Below are 17,808 nucleotides of genomic sequence, written 5' to 3'. Positions count from 1 at the left end.
TCACTTTACATAAATTATATTCAATGAATATATGATTGAGAAATCAACAGTCTGTAAAAATTTCTTAACAAATCTAAAATACTTTTATTCTAAATGAGAAAATAAAAGGTAACGATAAAAGATAATCATATAACGTGCATGTCGCCAGCCTTAAACAAACAATTACATAATTCGTAAACGATGTTAGTAATTCATAAGATAATGTGTCTGATATAGAATAGTTAAGAAAAAACCTGATTACAGCTGTCAAGAAGTGTTAGATTGAAAAAATAAATCTGAACGAGATCAATTATCTAAAAGTGGTAAAAAACCAGTCGATAATTAATCAAAATAAATTATTTATTAACTAACAATTTCAATTTAAAGCATTAAGTAATTGACCCAATTCCTCAATAAATATATAAAACCAAGTACATCTCAATTTTCTTGAAACAGCCAATCCCATTATACCTTGCATTTCTTCGTAATTCGGTTATCCAACTAGAATACAAAAAGGAAGCAATTCATTTCATCTACAGAGCTTGTATTATCAACTGAAGAGAGAAGGAATCTGAAAAATCTTCAAATAAATATCCTTCCTTTTAAATTTATATTCTTTTTTTTGACACAACTTAACAGTCTTCACAATAAAGTTGTGCAGCAACAAGCCCATCATAATTTTTTTGAAAATTTTGTATAGATTCTATTGATTGGTCGGTAGAAAAAATTCTTACCCCAATAGAAATTTCATTACCATGGGCTAGTGAGTCTGTGACCAGGCATGAAGAATTAGATTGCAACTTTTTAAGAAACAAGTTATTCTGAGTGCTTGCAAATCGTCAAAGTGCATGAAAGATTGAGACAGTTATTCCTTTTTCTTTTTTTTTGGGTGAAGTTAAGCAAGCCAAAGATCTGGCTGTGCAAAACACACAATATTGTCACTTCACCACTTACCATGCCTGAGGTGTCCCTCGATCTCTGTTAATTATCAAAATTAACATTCATAAAATCTTTTCAAAAGTTACTGACATTAAATATTTATTCAAGTATTTGAACAACAATTAATCATATTCTTACATTTAGCTTCCTACATGTTATTGTTTTAATTTTTAAAATCTACTACATGTATCTATCATCTGCTAAAATTCAGCTTAAATCTGTTTTTACATGTAATGTATATTCCAGCTCATAAAATTTTTTGACATTTTCTCCTTTTCTTTTTAAAAAAAAAAATATTGTAATAATTTTTATGGTGCTCCATTACAATTAACATCATGTATATCAACAAGGTCTATTTGTTATAACACTGATTCAGCCAAACCTAAAAACTGTGTATTTTTTTCCAACTCAATGTGACACAAGCATAATACCTTTCAATAACTTAAAACTCCCAAAAAACACACTTGCATAAATTAGTATTCACAACACAATTTTCTTGATTACAAAGAAACTGCATGATGAAATGAAGTGGTATCTTTGACTTCAGACATACTATGAGCCAAGGTAAAACAAAAAAGTTTGTACAACTTCTCTGAAAACAAACAATGCATTGTAAAACATTCTATCTGTCAAGAACTATCAATCCTTAACTGAAAGGATGAATACGGCTAAAATTCCCGAAATGTTTGTAGATTCACAATAGCTCATATATAAATTTCAACTTTGTATACCATTGATGGAAATAAAATATTTTCCTTGTTTTTTAGCATTTAGAAAACAATTGGCATCATTAACCAAAAGTGATTATTTTGCAAGCATCCTTAGGTTAACCTGTGTAGTTATAAGTCTCAGAACCTCATATAACTCAAAATGGGTGTAATTTCTAAAACTTCAAGCTTTCAACCATGAATTTTCAATGAAATCTTCAGTTTGACAACTATACCATGAATGTAAGTAATGCTGTAGCATTTATAAAATTTCCAAACTCAGTTTCATGTTTCATTCAAGATACTAAGTTTTCACTTTCTTAAATAAATGTTGCAACCACAAATCTAATTTGGTATTGATAATTGATTTCTTTTGTGTATTTAAAGGGGTATGAACCTGCTACCAGTTTTGAAAAAGGGTATGTATTATATACCTAAAGGGGTATGAACCCGCTACCAGTTTTGAAAAAGGGTATGTATTACATATCTAAAGGGGTATGAACCTGCTACCAGTTTTGAAAAAGGGTATGTATTATATATCTAAAGGGGTATGAACCTGCTAACAGTTTTGAAAAAAGGGTATGTATTATATACCTAAAGGGGTATGAACCTGCTAACAGTTTTGAAAAAAGGGTATAGATGTATATTTAAAGAGGTGTATACTAGTGCTTCCAGTTTTGAAAAAATACAGTATGAATAGATGATATGATAGCAATGAAATGAAGGAGAGATTATTCCCAATAGGATGATTTTTGCAGCACTTTAATGCTACATCCTCTGATCAGATTTTAAACTATATGACAAATTTTAAATTAATTTTTGATCATCTGGCTTACTTTTCCTTGGCTTTTTTCAATTTTGTATGAATTATACATGCACATTGTGGAATGGGAATTTTCTAGCATCTCAAAATTTAAAATATTTGATATAAAACTTCAATTTTACTTTGATGTAAAGAAAATCTCACAGCACAGCCATGATAATATGAAAAGTCTTTATTATGGCACTCTTGCTTTATAGCAATTTAAAAACCTGAAATTTCAGTTATTATGTGTAATATAATTATTATTTTCAACATTAACCAAAGCCAGAATAGAAATTTTACTATTATATAAAATGTACTTAAAAAAAAACTGTGATAAAATTTACAATTTTAACAATAAACTAATCTACTCTAGTTTATGGCGATCAAAAAATAATTTCTAAATTAACAGAATGACTGATGAGAATGATAACTGACATTTGTCCATCAGCCTGAAGATCGTTAGAAGCAGAAACTATCTTGTTAGAATATTCCGCCACCAAATATAATTCCGATCTGTGTTCTCCTTACCTTAATGGGGGAGGACCAAAAAATATTGGAGAGTTCGCTATCGGACTTGCCATTTGTACAGAGGCAACACTAGGCGACAAACTAGGAGTGAACGAACCTGGTGTCATTGTAGGTGTAAAAGGTGACATACTAGGAAAAGGACTGGAAAAATAAGTCATTGCATTTTTAATTCCTTTATAACACTGATTCAAAAATGGTGTATATTGATCAATCTCAAATAAAAATAAATTTAAAAGAATAAACCAAATAAATATTTGATACATGTTCCTGGTTCTTGTACAATTAAAAACTAATTCACCATCTGATATATTTTCGTTGTGTAACCTCAGTGTATTAGGACTGTTCCATTAAAACATACATGGGACTCAGGGAAGGAATTCTGAAATTTCAACTATGCGTGAATGTTCAGTTCAGTGAAATTGTTAATGTAATTCTTAATTTCACTCTATAGGTTTTTATACCATTTTGAAAGTGCCTCTCCTTGATACCATGTATGTTTAAATGGGACAGCCATAAGTAAATTTTATGAATCCTAGCTGTAATTTGCTTTGAAAAATTGATTCAGTTTTGATTTTCCTTTTTTTTCTTTTTAACCTTCTCAGTTTTTTTAATCAATGTCTATAAAATCATTATCTTTCCAAATTTCCATGCTGTATTTTAATTTATTAACAATACATCCATATTAAGTTATTAGTTCAACAGTATCATGCAAATAAATACATGCAATATTTAATACAAAAATAATAAATTTAACATATTTCTGAAAATGATTTAAAAGTATGATGTTCTATGAATGATGCAAAAATGACTTGAATACTGAATGACAAATGAAAGAGATACAGATGTTTCAGAAGTTATGAATGTTAAAAAGTGATCTGACACATTATAATGAAAATGATCTTTTTTTCTTTGAAATGAATAAAAATGAATAAATTACCAAATCTTTGAAAAATACATTATACTGATACATCCAGAATAGCAAGTGTGTAAAATAAATTTATTAGGATTTAAAAAATTTGTAATTAAGGATAATTTGTAAATAATTAATAAATTCAAACAAAGGGGGAAAAGCCAAAAGTGAAGCGTTATATTTTTGTATATATATATATATAAGAAGAAATGGCTGCTCTTATGTTAAATAGACTATACTATGTTATATAGAGAAAATGTTGTGATACGATACCTTAAAAAGTTAAAGCACTGGGATTTAATGACAAGAACTGGTCTGCTGAGGGAAAAAAATCTAATTAATAAATAATATATAATGGAATTAACAATGGTTTGTTTTTATTTGATATACATGTAAAAAATTAATCTGGACATTGATTTAACAACAAAAATGATATTGCACATGAAGAACTTTCAGCCTCCGTTTTTAAAAGATTAAAAGGTATAACAGAAAGGTATAATTCTTGCTTATCATGAACACAGATCTTTAAAAGCCTTCTGCAGCTTGAAGCAACACATCCCTACCCCTTCTAAATAATAATGTTATTTGAAAATTAAATAAAAATCTGGTATACAACGGTATTCATGTAAGAGTCACTGTATATATGACATGTATGTATTCAAGTACACTGTTGATGTTGATGATTTACACAGGGAAGCTACAAATGTTCATTTTGTGCACTTTTTAGGGTACAAAAGTCTACAGGAAATTATTGATGATTATTTATTTAGATGTGTTGATGGGAGATACAAATGTATAGATTGTACTAACTCCAGAATATACAATGAACAGATATATAGACATGCAAAATAATTCTCAATTCATTTTGTGTACCAATGTACAGCAAAACTTAATAATAAAATGTCAGCAGCCTTTTATATGCTCCTGCAAAACTTAAAAGAAAATAATAAAGATTCATGGGACTTTTATATTCTTTGAATCACTGATATGCAAAATAGATTATACTTCAAAATTTTTCTATGTCTTAATATAAATTCTTTCAATGATCATTCAAACACACCTTAACAAATAATTTTAAATAATAAGTTTTAAGTTTTGTTAACTTTACATTTGGTGTTTGCTGGTTTTTTTTCTTCAGGTAAACATACTGCATTAAGGAGAAAGAGCAAAGACAAGTCGATTTGAAGTCAATGAATTTGTCTGATTATGCAGAGATGTACCTTACAAACTGACTACTAAAGGATACCAGAATATGCTACCAGTATGCTTTTTATGTATGTCTGCATTATACGATAAAGCCTATACAACAAGAACAATAAAATTGAAAAAGAAAGGTTTTTTAAATGTAATTATGAATACAGGGCAAAGTTCATCAGGGAAATATGTATCCAAAACTATCAATATCAACATTTTATTTCTGCAGGCTATTTTCTACATCTAATGTATGTTTCTTTCTACAGAAATAGTAACTTTCTAGTTTTATCATGACAATACTAACTACTAGCAGTGTAAGCAATACATTGATAAGCTACATTATCAAATACCAAATCAAATGTCCATAATTATCCACAAAACTGCAAAAATGTTGACCTACAGAAAAGTGTGATAGAGTAAGCAATGCTTAAACACCAAAGTGTGATTTATGTGATAAAGCTACCAAGAAATGTCTTTATTTGTATTAATGTAGCGCTTTGAATTTTTATTTAGTGGTATATAGCATTTTAAAAGTTTGTTTGATATTAAATTTTAAATTTTTATGCTATATGAAAAAATAAATTCCTACTGCTATCTGAAAGTTAAATATTTTTATCTTTGATAAAAAGAAGAATGTCAAATTCTTTATAAATATTTATCTAGACAAGATGAGCCTTAAATTCATTTTTTTTTTTTAATTTAGAGGAAACATAGACCCATCTTTGTTTTTTTTTCATAATTCTGATTCATTCTCTATAGAAAAAGAAAGATATTGTTTTCAATTTCAGTAATATCATCCCTTAACTTTTAACAGAGCATTGAAGAATTATTGCCAAAGTAAGATATTTTTGAAATTTTCTTCTTTACATGAATAGACCATCTTAACTCTGACAACAGTTTTACAACAAATTAAACAGACAACACCAAAACTTTGACTACTGTTACCATGGAAACAAATACTAACCTGGTTATTGAAGGCATTGACTGTGGATTATTTGTAGTAGAAACATGATTAGTTTGACCAGCATTATTCACAATAGGAGGTATTGAAGGTGTTGTCTCTTTAATTCCTTCACCATTTTCTTTAATATCCTTCTCATTTTCTTTATCACTTTTCCTATCAATTTTATCAGTTTTTTCCTTGTCTTTTGTTTGATCTTTGATAATTTTATTGTCTCTTTCTTTGACATTATTAGACACTTTTGAGTCTTTAATCATTGTCTTTTCCTTTTCACGTTGGTCTCTGATATTTTTCTCTTTTTCCTTCTGACTATCCCCAGATGGGGATTTAGCATTTACAGGGGTCAAACTCGTGTTTTGCTGTGAAGTCTTTTTAGCAAGTTTTTCTGTTTCCTTTTTGTTGTCTTTCTTATTGACATCCTTTAAATAAAAAAATATTTACTATGTTAAGTATTTCTACTGAAAGTAGTTAGCTAATGGTTTTGGATCCAAATTTAAGGAATCTATTGAGTATGCCTCCATTTTTGCAAAATCAAGACATTAATGAATGATTAATTGAGTGACTGATTGGTGTTAAACGCCACTTTCAGCACTATTATGATATTTCCTGGCAGTAAGTTTGTATTGGTGGAGGATGAACGAATATAAAAAATGATAGATTTATGTAATCAACTGAAAATAAGATTGATTACAGATGAACAAGAAAGAAAAAGAAAATCAACTGTTTTTGCAGTAAAATGTGAATTCAAGTGAAAATTATCCAATAGTCAATTTGTTAATATGGTAGTCTTAATATTAGATTTTAATTTGATTTAAGGAGTAGGTTCCATTAGAGCCCAATATGGTCCCAATTTCTAGCTTTAATTTCAAATAAGGATTTATTCTTCATTTTCACAATGAATAGATAAAAAATCAACCATTTTACCTAAACTGTACATATTAGCGTTCATTCCATGATGTCACAAATAGTACAATTTTTTATTCTCCACAAGATTCTATGAAAACAAGTCAGTTTCCTATGTTTTTAGGACCGGAAACACATAGTGTGCATGGGTAGTTTTTTTGGGACAATCTGACTTGAATTTTTAGTTTGTCTAACCCCTGCACTCTATCCTTCCTAGGCCTTAATGTGGGTGAAATTAAGACAACTTTCAACAAAGTCTCTACTTTTTGTATAATTGGGATGTAAATGTCAACGCTTTATAAGAAAACCTCCACATTAATAGTTCTGTTTCACTATATGTTTATTCCTCTACTTGTAACACTATTAATTGGAAACAATGGACTTAAAAATTTGTGACTAAAAAGGGCCCTTGCCGAACTTACTCCTTTGACAGAAATGCCATTCCTCAATGTAAGCTATTTTAAATTCATTTAATTCATTCAATTTAAAATCATAATTTTTATCTTATAATATACATTTTAAAGAATTTTTTTTTGTAAAAACCTTATTATCTTTAAGATCATTAATTTTTTTCTTTTTCTTGATATTTGATCCTTTGGCATCGTCTCCGTCCTCTTTTTCACTAGACGATGTTTTTATTAATGGATTATTGTGTGTCTCTCTGTGTACTTTCTGTTTCAGATCATGTTGAATTCTAGTAATAAAACCATCTTTCTGGAAAAATTCATGTTTCAGTAACTGTGTACATGTAGGTCTATCATCAGGATCTAGTCTTAAACTTTGCTGAAATCAAAGAGAAATATTTGATATGACATTTCTTTGTGATCATCTTGTTATCCAGTAGGTGTAATTTAATATCAGAAGTTAACTGAAAAAATGAAGTAAGCAAGTCTTTTATGAAATAGTTTACATCATTATTCATGGTCTCAAAGAAAATGTCCTTGACCCCATTGTTAACCTGGACCTTAATATTTTCATCAGTGAGTTATTTCCCTTGCCAGAATTATCTTTTTTGTTGTACATAGCTGAATACTTTTGATGATAATCAGCTAAGTATACAGACAACAGCAAGAAGAAGATATAAAAACTATTTTTTTATTTATGTTTATTTCCTAGTGCATTTATTCATTGTATTGCATACTGCTTTTACACCAGCAAAAATGATTTTCTTGGACAGGAATGTTATCATAATGCCTTTACCGGTGTATATAAACTCTTTGATCTAATATGAATACCAAATTATTATAGATACATGCATGTTGAATACAGTTAGTTTTTTTCTGAAGTAAAACAAGATTGTACACATTATCTAGGCTTAGCATACCACTGCTCTTAATTCAAAGTATCGAAAAACAGGAAATCTTAACATGATAATACATGCAAGACAGAAGATATTATACATGTTGGTTTAGTTTATTCAATGGAAATGAAGCTAGCTTACATTTTATATCATGCACTGACAATTCTACACAACAAATTTCCTTTAGTTCCAGAGTACAACCAAATAATAGTGAAATTTGAAATGAGCAACTTTACAACTCCAAATATAGAACTTTACAACTCCAAATATAGAACTTTACAACTCCAAATATAGAATGTAAATGACCTTTTTGGGAACTGACCAGTTAAATTTGAATCTTATCAAGAACTAAATAGAACAATTGTTAGGAACTGTTTAAGTAGTTCGACTTTATATTTGCCTTGATTTCACCTAAGCTATTTTTGTTTCAACACGTTTATTTTGTAAATAAATATCTCTACAATTTATGCAAACCTATACACTAGTTATCAGCCAGCATATTTATCATATGTATATTGATCAAATTACCAACCTATATTCCAGATAAGTTTGCTTCTGTCAGGACTTTTTATAGAAAGCTGACATTTTACTCTTATCAATATATACAGTGAAAGCTGATGTCTTCAAACATTAAGCTTTATACATCACTTTTCAAAGGTCTTGCTTTTTAAATTTTAACCAAGAATTTCATAATTGTGCTGCCATGATCTATAGCCAATTCCTTTACAATGTAAAACTAAACAAAATAAACATCAACAAAAAATTAAGGCTTCACTGTAAAATTGAAGTAATGGCTGTAGCATGATATTTGGTATTTAATTAAATCTACCTTTTAATAATATCAATATTGGCTATTTTCTCCAATATACTTTTATTATTTCTTAATGTCTATGTATGGATAGAGGAATTTTAAAATCCTATTAACAAGCACTTTACAGATAATAAAAGCTATAAATAAGCACTTCACTCCGGAATTACCTTCATTAAATCTAAAGCGAAGGAGGATATTCTGTTGAATTTCTTTTCTAATGGCACTGTTTCCTTTACTTCAGGGATTCTCATACCAACAAACAAAGGGTTTCTAAGGAACACTTCTTTGTGACGAGGTGTAAGATTACCTTTAAAGAAAGCATAAAATATATATGCATATTATTCATGTTAGTTTTATAAAAGGCATGTCTTTATAAGATGTGTGTACTTCACAGAAACAGCAACCTAACGACACAAAAAAAAACACAGTGGGTGTCAATATTCTCATGTAACTTTTCTTTAAACTGTTTGAACAAAGGGCAGCATTATTTCATCAATCCATAAATAATAAATTTTAGTAGATAATGGCCATAGGAGACTTTGAAATTTATGCACAGTGAGAACCAACATGTTCCATCAAGTTGTTTACACTGATTGACCTTGGGTCAACGGGTGTAACTCATTCATAAAAAAACAACCCAAGATCGATCTCTATAACTTTATAGTGTCCTTCTTTTCTCTTGGAAATTCACTATTCTTTTGCATATAGTTTTTCCATTCAAAATATACAGGTTTTTCCTGACATTTAAATAAAACGCACAGTCCATTTATCTACATATATTCATACTGCAATAAAACCATCATGATGAAAGGAGAATATTCCTTTTAACTTCCTTTCTAAAACACCACAATTAGGAATTCCAAGAAAGCAATTCCTTGGTATGCATTTATTTTCATGAATTCTTAACACACCACCATTCATGCCATTGGGAATTCCAAAATAGCAATTTCTTTGTATGCATCTATTTTCCAGAATTCTAACTGAGAATCTGATATATAATTAAAACTTGTAGATAAAAGTATGTAAATAATTTACCAAAGCATTTAACTATATGATAGAGTTGATCAATATCTGAATCTCCAGGAAACAATGGTTCACCAGTAAGCATTTCTGATAATAAACAACCTATTGCCCATATATCCACGGCTCTGTAAAAATTAAATAAAAAGTTACAATACTGTGGCTTTATCATTATCCATGGGGTACTCATTTTTATTGATTTCATGGGTATTGATTATCAACAAATTTTACTGTTCATCAAAACAAATATTTCCTATGGAATTGTATAGGCAATTTGTCAATCACAAGAAATCAAGTTTTCATGAAAATAGAATTTCCTCAATTCATAAAATTGATACTTATGAAAATAAAAGAATTTACAGCATCTTTAAACAAAAACAAAAACATTTCTGTATGATATTTTGATGTGATGCATGTTTTTTTGCATAGCTGATATCATTCATTGGACCTTAAATACAAAAACCTACAGTCATATATCCAATCCAATGTGAGTTTTTATTCATCATTTATCCATATAAGATCCAAAATTAGACTGTATTCAATTTAATTATTAACCCTTAAATCGTTCCTTATTGTAAATAGGATATGAATGATAACTTATTACTTGTTTGTTTATTAATTAATGCTGCTTTCAAAAAAGTTTTGACAAACATTGTTTTGCAACCTTTGAGAAAGTTTTTTCACATACATTGTTTTGCTACTTTTTCAATCATCTGGGACTGTCATTTCTAACATGATTTTTTTACACGAAGAGAATTATATTGTCACTGTTTTGTTCTGAGCAAAAATATCAACATTTAGCAAGTTTCTGACATGAAAATGTAATATTATTTCATTTGGAGGGTTGCATTTTGTATTGTCAATTTACAAGATATTGTAACATGATTCTTATTAGAAATTCACATTGTCTCCTCTGGGACTTGAACCCTGGACCCCTGATTACAAGTCAGCGCTCTAATTGACTGAGCTGAAGAAGTACTTCCATAGTCCAAGCCGTTATGGCTAGCTAAGTATCTATTACTCAAGAGAAGTAATCCAATCACACTTCCACAATTTCGCTTCTACAAAATCCACATTAGTCACTGATATCAACTTACTTTCCATATTTTGTATCTCCGACTAGTAATTCTGGTGCCCTGTACCACCTGGTAGCTACATAATCTGTATAAGATTCTCCAGGTTGTGCAAGAGTTCGTGCAAAACCAAAATCACACAATTTTACTACACCCGATTTACTAACTAAAATATTTTCTGGTTTTACATCACGATGAATGATCTGTAATAAAAATCAATTATTCAATACATAAAAAATTTGTAACATTATGAAAGAAAGATGATATTTTTTGTTTGCTTTTAAACCTTAATACTGATACTTTAATTTTCACTTTAGAAGCAGAGGGGATTCAGGAATTTTGAAAGGAGGCCCTGTGAATTCCAGAAAACCAAATTTTTACGAAAAGGCGAAATACTTTTGGATGAATTTATGCTAAAGGAAGTCATGAAAATCGTGAAAAACACAAGATTGTTTTGTTGGTGATATAAAAAAAAGGGGGGGGGGGCCTAAAAATATGGTTACATGTCTCTTGACAGTCATGGACTATGTATGCACCTGTTACAAAAAAAAAATTAGGTCATTATGTTACCTAATGGATATCAAAGGTAGCAAATTTTAACTAGACATTTGGCCAAGTAATTATTCAGCCATACATGGAAAATATTGTGCTTTACTGGACTTTCATAGATATAATTCTTTTTGTTTTCTATTTATATACTGTAGCCTAAACTTAATTAAAATCTAATTTTCTCATACTGGCTAAATTTTTTGGGGCAATGGACTTCTTTCCTAAAGACCTTCAAAATGGCTCTAAACTTTCTGCACTAATGTCCTTTAAAAGCAGTCAATTAAAGGTTACTATATGTGACAAGGACCTACTCATTGCTGTAGAACATATATTCTAGGATACATATCAATATCTATATAAAGATACATTATCTGATTATATTTTGTTTTAATAGAAAAAAAATAAAAGTGTCAGTTTAATCTTAAGAGTTCAGTTGGTTTTAAAAAAATGCAAGGTTTCCATTTATCTGTGGAAATGTCTAGATTTGTGACAACTGTCAAACTTAAGGGCATACATTTTTTGCAGAGTGTTCTAATTTATAGGCCTTTAAGTTCGTTCCTTAAATGAAAGTTTGTGATATCATACAATTATTGGTAATAATAAGCCGGAGACAATTTTCTTGCCAATAAAAAGACATACAGAAAAACATAAACCATAAATTTTTCTTGCTATTTCGATAAATAACATTCTTGAAGCAGAACATAGTTGATCGCAAAAGAAAAAAATGGGGGTCCATGTGCTAATTTTTTTACTACAAATAAGAAACTGAGTTTTCCAAAGGCTGGCAATTCCATTTGCCTTTTTTGTTTATACCGGTATATATATATACACATTTTCTTTTGCAAATACTTTCAAATCTATGCAACCAATTTGATAATGTTAGTGATTTTCTGCAAATTTTGGATGCTTATCATTAGCAATGTTGCCAAAACAACATGTTAAATTTGGTTGGATTATAATTATATCATATTAGTATCTGCCCTTGCTACTGTAAACCAGTAAACCATCTACAGTGGATTCATTTATTTTCGTGTGTACTAATTTCGTGGATTGAGGAAACTTTTTCGTGGATATTTGATTTCATGGTTTTGCTAATGTCTGCATACATTCATGTAGAAAATGTGTAATTAGTTGGACATTAAAATTTGTTGTTCCCCTGTACCCACGAAATCCACAAAAATTGGTATCCCACGATTAATAATGAAACCATAGTCTAATAAATTTCCAAAAAAGAATAAAAACTGGAGGTATGGGATTAAAGAACTTTCACAAAGCACCAGTATGTTGATCTACTTCCTTGCCAAAAGCATGCAGACGTGACAAATACACCTTACCAAGGATTTAAAATCTTTTTATAACAACTATTTGTGAAGATATTAATTAAGATTAGTATGTTTTTTATTTGTGCACATGTAAGTTTGTTAATAATAAATGATTAACAAATATTGTGATAAGTATTATTAAAACTGTGCTGTTTGTTGGTTCAAACAAACAAGATTGAATTTCCAAAGAATCATATTTCAAAATATTTAGAAGCTTAAGTTATGAAACGAAAGCAAGTAAGGGATATTTTTTTGGAAAGCAATTTTAATTATTGCAAAAGTTCTTTCAGGCAGAGTTCAAAAGCAAACTAAAAACACAAATGAGATATATCAGACCAAGTTTTTTTCTGACCCCACATATAATTGAATGGCCTGAAATAAAGCAATTTCAGTCTTTGAAATGTGGTCACTTTACTGTTTACAGCAGGACCCATTAAAAATGGTTTGCCTCTTAATAACAACATTGTTCACTTTTGCTACAAGAAAAAAATTAAAGAAAATTTCCCTGTGATGTTTTGGAGTTTTAATATTAAATGCCCAACCATATTTAGAATTTTCTAAGGAGATCTTAGATAATTGCAATTGAATCAAGCTAAAATAACATATAACGGGTATCTAATTATTGCATTGCAGTTTTTTTCTCTTAAATTGAATGAAAGTCCAAGCTAAAATACATTTTGTAATACTTACATTATGTACATGACAAAATTCTACGCCTTTCAAGACTTGCCACAATATTCTACGAACAGTGTTTTCATCTAATCCATTTGGACATTTTTCTAGTTCATCTAACACAGTATGATCAACAAATTCAAATACTAAATAAAGTCTTTTCTTTCTACGGAACACTTCTATTAAATTGACTAGGTGGTCATGTCGTAGTTGCTGGAAAGAAAAAAAAGACATTTATGCACTACATAAACTATCTTATCAATTCTATATCATTCTCTGCATGAAATGGCTTTGCAATATTCAAGTAAAAAGAGACCACCAGAGCAGGGGCGCAAACAAATATTAAGAAAAGTTCTGTACTTGATGCCTTTAAGACTTTTACTCACTCTGAAAACAAAGTTAAATTACTCCTTTGTCAATGCTTTGAGTTATAACCAACTTCAGACTAAGAAGGAAAAAGAAATTAAAAAAAAAAGTTCTCAAAAGTCTTGCTTGTCAAACCTATTCAATTCATTCTGCAGTGGTTCTCACAGCTTTGAGAAATCAATTGGATATTTGGTCCAGTAAAACATTCTTCTTAACTGGACCAGACTCTTTTTTACAGGACATTTACACCTATGATTCGGACAAAAACTAAAACTTTTACTAGTCATTTGGTCCTGTAATGCATATCACAGTGACACTTAACTGGACCAAACCAATTTTATTGGTCTTTGCACAATGTCCAGCGACCTTGGGAATGACTGATTCTGTCTAAGTTGTCTTATACAGTACTATGCTTTATTGAATGATACACTGTGCATTGTTTTTGCAGTGCCATTTTATCAAAATTTTAAAAGATTAGACCGTTGGTTTTCCCGTTTGAATGGTTTTACACTAGTAATTTTTTGGGGCCCTTTATAGCTTACTGTTCGGTGTGAGCCAAGGCTCTGTGTTGAAGACCGTACTGTGACCTATAATGGTTTACTTTTATAAATTTTGACTTGGATGGAGAGTTGTCTCATTGGCACTCATACCACATCTTCTTATATCTATTGAATGATGTGGAGGTTTTCTAATACCATGATGGCCCAAGACTGTCAAACCTCCCCTCTAGAGAAAAGGCACCTTCCACTGATCAAAGGTATTTGTACACATTTGCCAGAATAGATAGATTATATGATATACTGGGTTTCAACATGAGGTGGCACCAGGTACTTTTACCCTTCTAATATACATTATAGTAATGCCTGAAATTGCAGATTAAATATAGTTGAATAAGTTTATTACTAAAATTAAAATAACTTTCAATTTGCTTATAAATTTTCTTTCTTAAAAATCTAAAAACATCAATGCATTATTAATAAAGATTGTGAATAGTATAAACTTGTACCTCAAATTCTTCATGGGGGATACAGGTTCAACTCGTTTGTTAAAAAAGTAGGATAAAAAACGAAAATATTTGTTCTGAAATTTCAATCCATAGTTACATGTCTTAACATATATTTCAAAGCATGCATAAAGACCACATATACATATCAAATTAACTCATTAGAATTCTAAAGCAATACATATCTTTGTATTCTGGTTACAGTTCTAATGATTTTTGTTGGTTAACACAGCTTAAATGGTCACATAATAAGTGTATATTATGTAATAGCTACAAATTCCAGATTCTATTACAGTTGACAGGGGAACAGTCTGTTATCTTTACAGATGAGAAGTTATCATAGCACTGGAATGCAACTTGATAATGCTGTTTTATGTAATAGTTGAAATTTTCAATCAAGACAACCTGTGACTAACTGCATCCATGTTACATCATACGATTTTTTTAAAATGAAAAATTTTCAACAATGGCTTTCATTCCATTATCTAACAAAGCATATTGATATGAAAAACACTTACTTAAAAGCATTAAATTTCAATATTGGTATTAAAGATTGCAGCATGCATTAAATTTTATCAAGACCTTGAATTTAAAAAAGCAATAAGAGGAAATGCTTGATTTTGTATTTAGAACCCGTACATCTCCTACTTTAAATCTTTTCTTAGTTCCAAAATAAAGTCATTCTAAAGACAATTATTCAACCTGCACAAATCTTTGAAATCCAAAAGGTGTAAGTCACTGGTCAGATTATGAAACATGTATGTAGTACATGTATGGTGTAATTCTGTAAATGTTTGAATCTTAGGCAATATCTATCACAATAAATTTGGTCCAGATTTTGGTTCACTTAATGAAAACTAATCAGCATTTATTTTGAATGTAAATGTAAAAATTATACACTCACTAATCATACCTCCGCATATATTGAGAATATGCTGAGAAAAATGTGACAAAAATTACATATATATGATATAAGTTTTTAGAAAACAGGAAATAGAACCTTAAATGATCTGAAACATGTCATACAGTTTGGTTTTACTAGATGAAGCTTGGTGTCATATATATATATCAAGAAGCTATGACTTTTAGTTGCTGAGAGAATGTGACAATAATGTGTTACGACAAGGTTAAATCAGTATGCCCCTTTTTTGGAGTGGGAGTATCAAAATACTTCCAAATCCTCAATCGGAAATTTTATATTATATTACAGTATCATGCATGTTTACTATTTCAAGCTGTTCAAAATCAAATCAAATATGAAGTCATTAATCAGAAGACAATATAAATATACTCTTTAACTCTAATTAAATCAACCATTGATATCATAAAACCGTGATCTTCAGTACATGCTACACACACGGTAAAACAGTTGTTAAGCTCAATTCCTAAAGTGTGCCTATTAATACTTTTATATAACAAAAGACAATTGATTTAGACGAGCAATCTTATATGCTGAAATAAATAAGAAGTTAAATACAATTCAAAAATTATTTACGTGTATCAATAGATGGATTTTAATAAATTTCAATACATAACCAAAGGCAAACTAAAGCATTGATTTAAATTCCAAGTGTAAATGTGCTACGATTATAGGATCAAGTTAAGTATGAATACGAACAAAGTATTAACTAACCCGCTTTTAATACTGTCTTGATTAAATTGTAGATATTAGATTATTAATAAAAAATGGTCTATGAATATTAAATGATCTTTAAAGAATATCCTTTGACTTGAGTATAAAGCATTTAAAAGCACATATAAAAATGCAGGTACAATTCAAGCTGATTATATACCTTTTAATGAATTTTTACATGGCATTTCACATAAAACGTTAAATAATTATTTTAAATGGTGTCACTTCAGCTTTCACTATTTCAAAAACTTTCTGTTTGTTTGTGGTAGTAACTGCAATTAAGAAGTAATTAAACACAGCATATTAAGTAGGCCAGTCGTTAGGTGTGAGTGTTATTGGTGAGGGTAAATACAGAAAAGCGTTTCGGACACACAATATTTAATAAAGAGCTGCGCCATGAGCGCATGATAAGCCCATCGTTCTTTCAACCTATAAAGTTCCATAACTCCTCAATATCATATCAGAAATTTTAATAGAAATAAACTAGCACCAAAGTTTCATGAAAACTGCTCAAGGCACTTTTGAGTTATTGTCCGAAACTGGAAACTCCCCCCTTTTTTATGAAAAAAATCCCATAACTCGGAAATGTAAAATATATAAAATTTATAAAAATCAAAACAGAGCTTAATTCAATAGATATAAACAATTCACCAAAGTTTCATGCAAATTGGTTAAAGAGTTTTTGAGTTATTGTCCGACATGTTGACGACGGACGGACATACAGACAGATGGATAGAGGTATACCATAATACATCCCGTAAACGGGCATCTAAAAAGGGTTACATTCAATTCCTATGCAAAGAAAGGAACTGTAAAGGTCAACAAACATATGCATGCAGTCTGATTCTGACATATGTAGTATTTTGAGGGACTGCTGTGTTACAAAGTCTGACTCTAAGACCTAAAACACCTATTTTCCTCAAAACTGACTGACATTTTTTGATAATTTCAAAATTAGTATTAAGAGTGATTCTGCTGTATAATAAACTATTTTCGATAATTTATCCTGTTGGGTTGCTCACTTGCTGTCTTACATTTATTGCTCTATTCATATTTCAACAACTCAGACAGAATGAAAAACTATCTGTGATACATTTCCCTTTAATAGTATAAAGTTATAGACTTGTAAACAA

General features: G+C 29.6%; 1 protein-coding gene across 19 annotated transcripts in view; it reads right to left on the bottom strand.

Annotated features, from left to right (window-relative positions):
• The window catches only part of LOC127708097 (cyclin-dependent kinase-like 4), a 41,678-nt gene that overhangs the window by 12,370 nt on the left and 11,500 nt on the right, over positions 1–17,808 (bottom strand). For 2 of the 19 annotated variants that reach the window (XM_052212931.1, XM_052212926.1), the window contains exons 3-12: positions 13,692–13,886; positions 11,155–11,333; positions 10,073–10,185; positions 9,205–9,344; positions 7,470–7,709; positions 6,027–6,442; positions 4,142–4,186; positions 2,959–3,099; positions 934–957; positions 415–480 (exon numbers count right to left, since the gene is read on the bottom strand). In XM_052212931.1, coding sequence (XP_052068891.1) covers positions 415–480; positions 934–957; positions 2,959–3,099; positions 4,142–4,186; positions 6,027–6,442; positions 7,470–7,709; positions 9,205–9,344; positions 10,073–10,185; positions 11,155–11,333; positions 13,692–13,886 — 1,559 coding nt within the window. The remainder of the gene's footprint in view (positions 1–414; positions 481–933; positions 958–2,958; positions 3,100–4,141; positions 4,187–6,026; positions 6,443–7,469; positions 7,710–9,204; positions 9,345–10,072; positions 10,186–11,154; positions 11,334–13,691; positions 13,887–17,808) is intronic. The other 17 variants (XM_052212927.1, XM_052212929.1, XM_052212928.1 and 14 more) reach the window with 17 other exon arrangements.

Source organism: Mytilus californianus, unplaced genomic scaffold (genome assembly GCF_021869535.1).
Source record: "Mytilus californianus isolate M0D057914Y unplaced genomic scaffold, xbMytCali1.0.p SCAF_7, whole genome shotgun sequence".
NCBI lineage: Eukaryota > Metazoa > Mollusca > Bivalvia > Mytilida > Mytilidae > Mytilus > Mytilus californianus.
This window is presented reverse-complemented; position numbering and strand designations above follow the sequence as displayed.